The 13,162-nt window shown below is 44.5% G+C and overlaps 1 protein-coding gene across 2 annotated transcripts in view; it reads left to right on the top strand.

Moving 5' to 3' along the window:
* LOC112236723 (zinc finger protein 704) overlaps positions 1-13,162 on the top strand; it is a 113,753-nt gene that overhangs the window by 88,956 nt on the left and 11,635 nt on the right. For both annotated transcript variants that reach the window (XM_042307802.1, XM_042307803.1), the window contains exon 5: positions 11,934-12,034. In XM_042307802.1, the coding sequence (XP_042163736.1) occupies positions 11,934-12,034 (101 nt within the window). The remainder of the gene's footprint in view (positions 1-11,933; positions 12,035-13,162) is intronic.

The raw sequence follows: 13,162 nt of genomic DNA, 5'->3' as shown, positions 1-13,162 counted from the left end.
CACATGAGTTGTCCCACCCCGTGTGAAATGTTGATTTACATGTATTGTGATAGTGCCTGACTAAAATAGGTGTGGTTTCTCATTTTGGGTACTGGTTATATTTAGGTATACTTTTGAGCTAATATTCATAAGAGGTGTAGAAACTCAAGCAGTTGAGAATTTGAGGTGCCGGTACTCTGGTGAGCTCCTGCCCAAACTTAAGCACTGTTATTGTGTTGAAAAGGGACGCCTCCAGCCAACAACTTGAGCATTAACACTATTAATTCATTTAATAAGGAACTAGCTCTTTCTTCAGCCTTGCACACAAACACAGTGCTATTGCCTAAAAATAATATTGCATATGATATGGATGTGTACACTACTACAATGTTTTATAGGCTATTCATTATTATAATGATCCACTTCGCCACATGTGTTTTGAATCGAACATGAAGGACCTGCAGTGAACATTTATTTATTTTTCCTCAACAAAGAAGCTTGTGCGAGGGGGGCTCGAACCCATGGTTAAAGTGTACTATCAAGTTGAAGTGAACCACTTTAGCAGAGTGTGCCATTGAGAAGAAATGATGACAGCGATAGTCCACATGACTCCTATTCTTTTTACGATGATAAACATACTTTTTGTTTTACATGAAAGCACATGGAAGTGTGTGATACTGAAAAACTAAATGTGGGACTTTGTCATATATGCAAAAAAAATGTTGTCTGAGGTTAGTAGGAACTAGTAGCCTAGTCAAGGTAGCATCAGTGCAATATTGGCACCTACCATTTTGTTACAGACCAACAGAACAAGTCAACCTTGAATTTGTCGATTTAAAATATCCCTGTAGTGGCCAGGGTTGATTTATTTTAACCTCTTGAGTGTAGGGGGCAGTATTTAGATTTTTCGATGAAAAACGTACCCACATTTAGCTGCCTATTTCTCATGCCCAGAATCTAGAATATGCATATAATTGTCAGATTAGGATAGAAAACACTCTAAAGATTCCCAAATTGTCAAAATATTGTCTGTGAGTATAACAGAACTGATTTTGCAGGTGAACACCTGAGGAAAATCAAACCAGGAAGTGGATTCTATTTTGAAAGCTCCATGTTCCATAGCCTGCCTTCGCTCCATTTGAAGGGATATCAACGAGACTCATTTTCCTACGGCTTCCCCGTGGTGTGAACAGCCTTTAGACATAGTTTCAGGCTTTTAATTTGAAAAATGAGCGAGAAAGATCACATCGTCATTGTATGGCTGTCGTTTTGTATGTGCATCAAATCAAATCAAATGTATTTATATAGCCCTGAGTACATCAGCTGATATCTCAAAGTGCTGTACAGAAACCCAGCCTAAAACCCCAAACAGCAAGCAATGCAGGTGTAGAAGCACGGTGCAACAGCATGGAGCATCCATTTTCTCTCTCTCTCTGAAGAATCTACATTCCCGGTTGATATATTATCGATTATATATTGTAAAAACAACTTGAGGATTGATTATAAAAAACGTTTGACATGTTTCCTCGATCATTACGGATACTATTTGGAATTTCCGTCTGCGATGTCGTGACCACTCGAGCCTGTTGATTTCTGAACATAACACGGCAACCAAATGGAGGTATTTTGGATATAAAAATAATCTTTATGGAACAAAAGGAACATTTATTGTGTAACTGGGAGTCTCGTGAGTGCAAATATCCGAAGATCATCAAAGGGAAGCGATTTAAAGGGAAGCGACTTTCGTGACCAATCTACTTGGCTGCTAGGTGTTTGTAATATTTTGTCTACTGAGAGAGATGTTCTTACATAAATGCTTGTTATGCTTTCGCTGAAAAGCTGTATTGAAATCTGACATGCCAGGTGGATTAACAACAAGCTAAGCTGTGTTTTGCACAGATGTGAGAGGCGGGAATTTTATTTTATTTTACCTTTATTTTACCAGGTAGACCAGTTGAGAACAAGTTCTCATTTTCAACTGCGAACCTGGCCAAGATAAAGCAAAGCAGTGCAACACAAACAACAACACAAAGTTACCCATGGAATAAACAAACAGAGTCAACAATGCAATAGAAAAAAGGCTATATACAATGTGTGCAAATGAGGTAGGATAAGGGAGGTAAGGCAAAAAATAGGCCATAGTGGCAAAATAATTACAAATATAGCAATTAAACACGGGAGTGATAATGTTCAGAAGATGAGTGTGCCAAGGAGCAAATTAAATAACACTATGGGGATGAGGTAGTTGGATAGGCTATTTACAGATGAGCTATGTACGGGTGCTGAGGTAGATATGAGTCTCCAGCTTTAGTGATTTTTGCAGTTCGTTCTAGATTTTTGGCAGCAGAGAACTGGAAGGAAATATGGACGAATGAAGAATTAGCTTTGGGGTGACCAGTGAAATATACCTTCTGGAGAACGTGCTATGGGTGGGTGCTACTATGGTGACCAGTAAGCTGAGATAAGGCGGGACTTTACCTAGCAAAACTTATAGATGACTTGGAGCCAGTGGGTTTGGCGACGAATATGAAGCGAGGGCCAGCCAACGAGAGCATACAGGTCGCAGTGGTTGGTAGTATATTGGGCTTTGGTGACAAAACAGATGGCACTGTGATAGAGTGCATCCAATTTTCTGAATAGAGTGTTGGAGGCTATTTTGTAAATGACATCGCCGAAGTCAAGGATCTGTAGGATAGTCAGTTTTACGAGGGTATATTTGGCAGCATGAGTGAAGGATGCTTTGATGTGAAATAGGAAGCCGATTCTAGATTTCATTTTTGATTGGAGATGCTTAATGTGAGTCTGGAAGGAGAGTTTACAGTCCCACCTCAACAACAGCCAGTGAAATTGCATGGCGCCAAATTCAAAACAACAGAAATCTCATAATTAAAAATCCTTAAACATACAAGGATTATACACCATTTTAAAGATACACTTCTTGTTAATCCAGCCACAGTGTCTGATTTCAAAAAGGCTTTACGGCGAAGGCACACCTTTCGATTATGTTAGGTCAGCGCCTAGCCACAGAAAAACATACCACCATTTTCCAAAGAAGGAGAGGGTTCACAAAAGACAGAAATAGCGTTAAAATGAATCACTAACCTTTGATCTTCACCGGATGGCACTCCCAGGACTCCATGTTAGACAATAAATTGGTGTTTTGTTCGATGAAGTACATCTTTATGTCCAAAAACCTAATTTGAAAATGGTGCGTTATGTTAAATGCATTGTCTCAAGTGCAGAGAGCCACATCAAATTACAGAAATACTCATCATAAACATTGATGAAAGATTTCAAGTGTTAAACACACAATTAAAGATAAACTTCTCCTTAATGCAACCGTCAGATTTCAAAAAAGTTTTACCGTAAAAGCACACCATGCAATTATGTTAGGTCAGCGCCTATACACAGAAAAACATACAGCCATTTTCCAACTGAGGAGAGGTGTCACAAAACTCAGAAATAGCGTTATAAATATTCACTTACCTTTGATGATCTTCATCGGAATGCACTCCCAGGAATCCCAGTTCCACAATAAATGTTTGTTTTGTTCGATAAAGTCCATCATTTATGTCCAAATACCTCCTTTTTGTTTGAGCATTTAGTCCAGTAATCCAAATACACAACGCGTGAGCACTAAGTCCAGACGAAAAGTCATCCTCTACTGACGAACTGAGGTCAATATCCTTCCAGGATACCCGGGCTAGGTCGATTAGAAAGGCCTCCTCGCTTCCTGGTGGAGAGTCAGACGCGATCACCAGGCTGGAACACGGGGGCCTCACTGCGGTGGTGATTTGCCTGCTCTTGCTGACGGCAGACGGCTTGCTAGAGTCTCACATGGGCATCGTTCCATACCTCTTTTGCGCACCTGAAATACTCGTCCACCGCAGGAGCGTCGGTCTGGCTCGGAGTCCACGGAGCCAGGTTCAGCTGATAACCCAGAACTCACTGGAAGGGAGTCAGCCCGGTGGAGGAGTGTCACAATAAATTCTGCCGGTATTCAGCCCAAGGAAGGAATCAGGCCCACTGCCCCTGCCAGTCCTGGCAGTGACTCCTCAGGAACCTCCCCAGCTCCTGGTTCATCCTCTCCACCAGCCCGTTAGATTGAGGCCGGTACCCAGAAGTGAGGCTGACCGTGACCCCCAGCTTCTCCATGAAAGCCTTCCATACACGTGATGTGAATTGGGGGCCACAATCGAAGACGATGTCCTCCGGAAGGCCATAATGCCCAAAGACCTGCTGGAACAGTGCCTCAGCAACCTGGAGAGCGGTAGGGAGACCAGAGAGAGGGATAAAACAGCATGATTTTGAGAATCTGTCCACAACCACCAAAATGGTGGTGAAACCATCAGAGGAGGGGAGATTAGTGACGAAATCAATGGACAGATGAGACCAGGGACGCTGAGGCACGGGAAAGAGAAGGAGTCTTCCTGCTGGACATGAACATGAGTGGGCATAGTGTGCAACGTTCTGCGCCAAAGTGAGCCACCAGTATTTCTCAGAAAGGGGTTGAGTGGTGGGGGTGATGCCTGGGTGTCCAGAGGCGAGGGATGTGTGTGCCCAGGTCAGCAACTGATCTTTGACCCCTGTGGGTGTGTAGATGCAGGTGAGGGCAGGTGGCTGGAGCGGGTTCCTCCTCCAGAGCCTGGCAGATGTCCACATCGATGTCCCAAAACATGGGGCCAATGATACGGGAGGACCAATTGATGGGCTGACGGACACTCACAGGGCCCTCCACCGACGTAGAACCACAGGGTGGGGGGAAAGAAGGTCCTTCGACATCCTGGTCCTCCTCTGACTAGGAGAAGGTGGGATTATGGAGTTGGAGCCACGGCAGGCTGATGACTTTGTACACAGGAAGTGATGAGGAAGGAAAGGTTTTCCTGGTGCTTGGGTCTCACGGTGAGGGTGAGTGGAGCTGTGACGTGCATACAGCGGTTGCTCAACTAAAAGTATTGAGATTATGCTCCGGGATTTAGAGGTAATTTGTGGTTTAGAACAGTACCCTGCGTCACTGCTTCACTGCTCCAGACCACCACAAGGTGGTTATGCTTCCTGGAAAATACTCTTTCAAAATTAATAGAAGAGGCAAGTGGAAGGGGGAAAAGACAGCATTCAGAGGTCAAGACTGCGCTGCTCTGAGACAAGCATGGGGACTGGTCTTGATAAATCAGAGATTTTTGTTTTCACTGAATCTCCGTTTGGGTGTTGGTTAGACTACAATCAGGGTGTGGAAACAGCGTCACATCTTCCTCGCGGAAACCCTGAGGGTTTCGTTTTCTTGGAATAGAAACACCATACTATTCATCTAATTAATTAAGCTAAATTTAAAATCAATCCCATATACTATGTTCTTACAAAAAAAGGTTTTAAATTCTCTAATACAGCCAATATCTCCAGTACAGCCAATACAAAAAGTCAAATGCTTCTCAAAGCTGCCCTCTGGTGGTCAACGTAGCACTAACTAGCATTAATGGTAACAATGGCTGACAATTAAATGAAATCCCATAGAATTCTGCGGCTGCCCGCAAAGTATGCTGCAGTATGACGCAATTTTACAGGAGGAACCACTGTAATAGTGCCAGATCCTAATGGTCGCAGGTATGAGGTGATGTGTACGGTGATACGTACTTCCGGCGCCGACAGAGATGGCCGCCTCGCTCGCGTTCCTAGGAAACTATGCAGTTTTTTGTTTTTTTACGTGTTATTTCTTACACTAGTACCCCAGGTCATCTTAGGTTTCTTTACATACAGCCGAGAAGAACTACTGAATATAAGATCAGCGTCAACTCACCATCAGTACGACCAAGAATATGTTTTTCGCGATGCGGATCCTGTGTTCTGCCTTACAACCAGTGTAACCGAGTGGATTACATGCAGCGACCAAAAAAAAAAAACGACTCAGAAAAAGAGGGAAACGAAGCGGTCTTCTGGTCAGACTCCGGAGACGGGCACATCGTGCACCACTCCCTAGCATTCTTCTTGCCAATGTCCAGTCTCTTGACAACAAGGTTGATGAAATCCGAGCAAGTGTAGCATTCCAGAGGGACATCAGAGACTGTAACGTTCTTTGCTTCACGGAAACATGGCTAACTGGAGAGACGCAATCCGAAGCGGTGCAGCCAACAGGGTTTCTCCACGCATCGCGCCGACAGAAACAAACATCTTTCTGGTAAGAAGACGGGCGGGGGCGTATGCCTTATGGCCAACGTGACATGGTGTGATGAAAGAAACATACAGGAACTCAAATCCTTCTGTTCACCTGATTTAGAATTCCTCACAATCAAATGTAGACCGCATTATCTACCAAGAGAATTCTCTTCGATTATAATCACAGCCGTATATATCCCCCCCCAAGCAGACACATCGATGGCTCTGAACAAACTTTATTTAACTCTCTGCAAACTGGAAACGATTTATCCGGAGGCTGCATTCATTGTAGCTGGGGATTTTAACAAGGCTAATCTGAAAACAAGACTCCCTAAATTTTATCAGCATATCGATTGCGCAACCAGGGGTGGAAAGACCCTGGATCATTGTTACTCTAACTTCCGCGACGCATATAAGGCCCTGCCCCGCCCCCTTTCGGAAAAGCTGACCACGACTCCATTTTGTTGATCCCTGCCTACAGACAGAAACTAAAACAAGAAGCTCCCACGCTGAGGTCTGTCCAACGCTGGTCCGACCAAGCTGACTCCACACTCCAAGACTGCTTCCATCACGTGGACTGGGAGATGTTTCGTATTGCGTCAGACAACAACATTGACGAATACGCTGATACGGTGTGCGAGTTCATTAGAACGTGCGTTGAAGATGTCGTTCCCATAGCAACGATTAAAACATTCCCTAACCAGAAACTGTGGATTGATGGCAGCATTCGTGTGAAACTGAAGGCACGAACCACTGCTTTTAATCAGGGCAAGGTGTCTGGTAACATGACTGAATACAAACAGTGCAGCTATTCCCTCTGCAAGGCTATCAAACAAGCTAAGCGCCAGTACAGAGACAAAGTAGAATCTCAATTCAACGGCTCAGACACAAGAGGTATGTGGCAGGGTCTACAGTCAATCACGGACTACAGGAAGAAACCCAGCCCAGTCACGGACCAGGATGTCTTGCTCCCAGGCAGACTAAATAACTTTTTTGCCCGCTTTGAGGACAATACAGTGCCACTGACACGGCCTGCAACGGAAACATGCGGTCTCTCCTTCACTGCAGCCGAAGTGAGTAAGACATTTAAACGTGTTAACCCTCGCAAGGCTGCAGGCCCAGACGGCATCCCCAGCCGTGCCCTCAGAGCATGCGCAGACCAGCTGGCCGGTGTGTTTACGGACATATTCAATCAATCCCTATACCAGTCTGCTGTTCCCACATGCTTCAAGAGGGCCACCATTGTTCCTGTTCCCAAGAAAGCTAAGGTAACTGAGCTAAACGACTACTGCCCCGTAGCACTCACATCCGTCATCATGAAGTGCTTTGAGAGACTAGTCAAGGACCATATCACCTCCACCCTACCTGACACCCTTGACCCACTCCAATTTGCTTACCGCCCAAATAGGTCCACAGACGATGCAATCTCAACCACACTGCACACTGCCCTAACCCATCTGGACAAGAGGAATACCTATGTGAGAATGCTGTTCATCGACTACAGCTCGGCATTCAACACCATAGTACCCTCCAAGCTCGTCATCAAGCTCGAGACCCTGGGTCTCGACCCCGCCCTGTGCAACTGGGTACTGGACTTCCTGACGGGCCGCCCCAAGGTGGTGAGGGTAGGCAACAACATCTCCTCCCCGCTGATCCTCAACACTGGGGCCCCACAAGGGTGCGTTCTGAGCCCTCTCCTGTACTCCCTGTTCACCCACGACTGCGTGGCCATGCACGCCTCCAACTCAATCATCAAGTTTGCGGACGACACAACAGTGGTAGGCTTGATTACCAACAACGACGAGACGGCCTACAGGGAGGAGGTGAGGGCCCTCGGAGTGTGGTGTCAGGAAAATAACCTCACACTCAACGTCAACAAAACTAAGGAGATGATTGTGGACTTCAGGAAACAGCAGAGGGAACACCCCCATCCACATCGATGGAACAGTAGTGGAGAGGGTAGCAAGTTTTAAGTTCCTCGGCATACACATCACAGACAAACTGAATTGGTCCACTCACACAGACAGCATCGTGAGGAAGGCGCAGCAGCGCCTCTTCAACCTCAGGAGGCTGAAGAAATTCGGCTTGTCACCAAAAGCACTCACAAACTTCTACAGATGCACAATCGAGAGCATCCTGGCGGGCTGTATCACCGCCTGGTATGGCAACTGCACCGCCCTCAACCGTAAGGCTCTCCAGAGGGTAGTGAGGTCTGCACAACGCATCACCGGGGCAAACTACCTGCCCTCCAGGACACCTACACCACCCGATGCTACAGGAAGGCCATAAAGATCATCAAGGACATCAACCACCTGAGCCACTGCCTGTTCACCCCGCTGCCATCCAGAAGGTGAGGTCAGTACAGGTGCATCAAAGCTGGGACCGAGAGACTGAAAAACAGCTTCTATCTCAAGGCCATCAGACTGTTAAACAGCCACCACTAACATTGAGTGGCTACTGCCAACACACTGTCAATGACACTGACTCTACTCCAGCCACTTTAATCATGGAATTGATGGGAAATGATGTAAATATATCACTAGCCACTTTAAACAATGCTACCTTATATAATGTTACTTACCCTACATTGTTCATCTCATATGCATACGTTGATACTGTACTCTATATCATCGACTGCATCCTTATGTAATACATGTATCACTAGCCACTTTAACTATGCCACTTGGTTTACATACATCTCATATGTATATACTGTACTCGATATCATCTACTGTATCTTGCCTATGCTGCTCTGTACCATCACTCATTCATATATCCTTATGTACATATTCTTTATCCCCTTACACTGTGTATGACAGTAGTTTTTTTGGAATTGTTAGTTAGATTACTTGCTCGTTATTACTGCATTGTCGGAACTAGAAGCACAAGCATTTCGCTACACTCGCATTAACATCTGCTAACCATGTGTATGTGACAAATAAAATTTGATTTGATTTGATTTGATGTGCAGGGAGGAGGGAAGGCCCGGTCAATAAAATCCCTCGCCGCACCAGAATCCACTAGAGCTGTAGAAACAATAGATGAGGGACAGCCAGCTAGTGAAATTGATACTTAAAAGGTTTGGTGGAAAGTGATGATGGATTTGGCTGTACCGGACACCGTTGAAGCTGGTGCCCCTCCTGGCGGAAATAGGGACAAGCCCTAACTGCCTCAGACGGCGTCGCTCAGCTGTGGGGAGTGTGTCCAAGGTGAGATTGTCTTGGCACGCCAACTTCGTCTGGACCTCTTCGGGCAATCCTCTTCTGAATCGGATGCAGAGTGCCGGTTCATTCCACCCGCTGGAAGCTGTCCGAAAGTTGAGCGCACACTCCACCATGGTCATCCTGCCGTAGTTGTCAGCTCTCACCCCCCTCTCTGCCTTCCAGTGGATGATCCAAGTCTCCCCTGAACAGAGCCATGAACCCCTCATAGGAACCCAGCTCCTCTTTCCCAGACGGCCGTAGTCCACTCCAACGCCCGTCCGGTCAGCAAGGAAATAACCGTGGCAACCTTGGACTCCGTGGTGGGGGCTACCATCTGATGAGTCAAATAGAGGTAGCACTGGAGTAGAAAGTCACAGAATCTGGAGGGAGACCCATCATATTTGTCCGGGAGGGACAAACAGTCATTGCTGACTTGGGCAGACTGTTGGATGGGCTAGGGTAATGACTTGTGGTAGAGAATCCTCCACCTGTTGGACGTGACACCCCTCTGGAAATGTCAAGATGTTGAAGAATGCGGAAGACCTCTTTCATAGCCGCCCCCAGTGGTGCCAGCTGATTACTGATAACAAAAGAGTGCGATATAAGGGTAAGTAATCAGAGAGTAATGAAGTCCAGGTGTGCATAAAAGATGGGTTGCCAGGACTGGTGGTTAGTAGACCGTTGAGAGGGGGAGCAGGAGTAGATGTGACAGGACTGAAAGTCATCGAATCAACAGTCATGTGTCTGTCACTAGCATACACAGTCATAGGTGGTACAGGTACCTCCTAAAATTCAATCAAAAAGCATAAAGGGACATAATATGCAAATAAGGCTTTACATCCTACTGTGTTAAAACAACACCCCAAAAATAGTTACTGTAAGGCCACAGGTTTTAAGTCCCTAACAATGAGAAAGTGTAACAGCGTCAGCTCTAGAGGTCGACCGATTAATCGGAATGGCTGATTAATTAGGGCCGATTTTCAAGTTCTCCTAACAAGCGGAAATCTGTGTTTTTGGACACTGATTTGGCCGTTTTTTTTTTTTTACACTTTTATTTAATCTTTATTTAATTAGGTAAGTCAGTTAAGAACACACCGCCTAGGAACGGTGGGTTACCTGCCTCGTTCAGGGACAGAACAACAGATTTTCACCTTGTCAGCTCGGGGGATCCAATCTTGTTTTTGAGATGATAGTTTCCGGATTCGACCATATTAATGAACTAAGGCTTGTATTTCTGTGTGTTATTATGTTATAATTAAGTCTATGATTTGATAGAGCAGTCTGACTGAGCGATGGTAGGCACCAGCAGGCTCGCAGGCATTCATTCAAACAGCACTTTCGTGCGTTTTGCCAGCAGCTCTTCGCAAGCACAGCGCTGTTTATGACTTCAAGCCTATCACCCTAATGGCTGGTGTAACCGATGTGAAATGGCTAGCTAGTTAGCGGGGTGCGTGCTAATAGCGTTTCAAATGTCACTCGCTCTGAGACTTGGAGTGGTTGTTCCACTTGCTCTGCATGGGTAACGCTGCTTCGAGGGTGGCTGTTGTCGTTGTGTTCCTGGTTCGAGCCCAGGGAGGAGCGAGGAGGAGGGACGGAAGCTATACTGTTACACTGGCAATACTAAAGTGCCTATAAGAACATCCAATAGTCAAAGGTAAATGAAATACAAATGGTATAGAGGGAAATAGTCCTATAATTCCTATAATAACTACAACCTAAAACTTCTTACTTGGGAATATTGAAGACTCTTGTTAAAAGGAACCACCAGCTTTCATATGTTCTCATGTTCTGAGCAAGGAACTGAAACGTTAGCTTTCTTACATGGCACATATTGCACTTTTACTTTCTTCTCCAACACTTTGTTTTTGAATTATTTAAACCAAATTGAACATGTTTCATTATTTATTTGAGGCTAAATTGATTTTATTGTTGTATTATATTAAGTTAAAATAAGTGTTCATTCAGCATTGTTGTCCGATTAATTTTGGTCCTCCAATTATCGGTATCGGCGTTGAAAAATCATAATCGGTCGACCTCGAGTACAGAACAAATAAAGTGTTCATTTAAGTTGGACTTTGCAGCACCCATGGTGTTAGGGACCAACACTCTGGGGTTGTTAGTTTATCGACACTTAGATTGTTTTTTGTTTAACACTATTTTAGTGGCTTCCATACAGTACACGCTAAAGAAGTGTTAAACACTATGGGTGTTAGGAATATTACTTTCTTGCCCTTGGCCATCCCTCCATAAATGTATTCACTCATTATGACACTGCATCTGTCAATATAGAGAGGGAGAGGTGTATAGTTTCACGTGTGTGTGTGTGTGTGTGTGCGTGCGTTGCTAACCTGTCTTCACAAGCTTCTACGTTCACAGGCCTGCTTGTCTCATAGGTCGTGTTTATTTATTTTGACCTCACTTAATTATAGTAGAATACGTGTAGCCTCCCAAAGTGGAGCTCTGCTGAGAGATCTGAACCTTTTTGTTGCAGTGCGCTCACCCCATAACCACAGGGTTGTTGGTTCAAGCTCCACTCTTGTTCTTCCCACTCTTGCCGCTACAATAGCACTGACTCCACTGTGTTGTTCTGTTGTGTTTCAGAACTCCGTGAAGGTGATGCTCAAGTGCTTGTGGAAGAACTGTGAAAAGGTCCTCAGCACCTCTTCAGGGATCCAGCGACACATCCGCACCGTCCACCTGGGGTAAGGCACCAATCAACCAATCCTAGAGAAAGATATAGGTACACTGCTATAGGTATCCAATCGCAATTGTTGAATTGGTAATTGTTGTAAGCAATCACTGCATACAGGTCTCCTGGGGACCAATAAGAGAGCAGATATAATACAATACCTTACTCTATTTACTGAAGTATTGTCAAAATATCTACTAAGGAGCTAGTATTTTAGAGTATGTGCTACATTGGTAGCGCTGCCTATCCATGGGCTCAGTGTTTATTATGACTTCTTTATGTCATTAGGTTTGTTAGTCTTGTATCCTCTTACAAAGTACCATAAAGGGATGCAGGGTGGATGCATATCAACACATAGGAAGGTTTTTTATAGCCTCCTGTTGCTATCCTGCACTCTCTGTCAGTCAGTGAGGGCTATGACCAATGACGCCCGTAACCTCAGTGGCTTTGGCTCAGAGCCCCTGGGTATCACTGCCATCTGCTGGTCAGAGAGAATACAGCATCAGAACAGCTCCTCATTATGATGTGCTATAATGCCTTATTAACATGTTCATAACACTTTACTGATATGACTTTAGAGTTATGTTATTATAAGCCTTCATTAGGGGAAGGGAGGGCACCACCAACATGGAGATCAAATCAAATTAAATGTATTTGTCACATACACATGGTTAGCAGATGTTAATGCGAGTGTAGCGAAATGCTTGTGCTTCTAGTTCCGACAATGCAGTAATAACCAACGAGTAATCTAACCTAACAATTCCAAAACTACTGTCTTATACACACAAGTGTAAAGGGATAAAGATTATGTACATAAAGATATTTGAATGAGTGATGGTACAGAACGGCATAGGCAAGATGCAGTAGATGGTATCGAGTACAGTATATACATATGAGATGAGTAATGTAGGGTATGTAAACAAAGTGGCATAGTTAAAGTGGCTAGTGATACATGTATTACATAAAGATGCAGTAGATGATATAAGGTACAGTATATACATGTGAGATGAGTTATGTAGGGTATGTAAACAAAAGTGGCTAGTGATACATGTATTACATAAAGATGCAGTAGATGATATAAGGTACAGTATATACATATGATATGAGTAATGTAGGACATGTAAACATTATATTAAGTAGC

The sequence above is a fragment of the Oncorhynchus tshawytscha genome, linkage group LG28 (genome assembly GCF_018296145.1).
Source record: "Oncorhynchus tshawytscha isolate Ot180627B linkage group LG28, Otsh_v2.0, whole genome shotgun sequence".
In the NCBI taxonomy this organism is placed as follows: Eukaryota; Metazoa; Chordata; class Actinopteri; order Salmoniformes; family Salmonidae; genus Oncorhynchus; species Oncorhynchus tshawytscha.
Note: the sequence above shows the minus strand (reverse complement) of the source record. Positions and strands in the feature narration are given on the sequence as shown.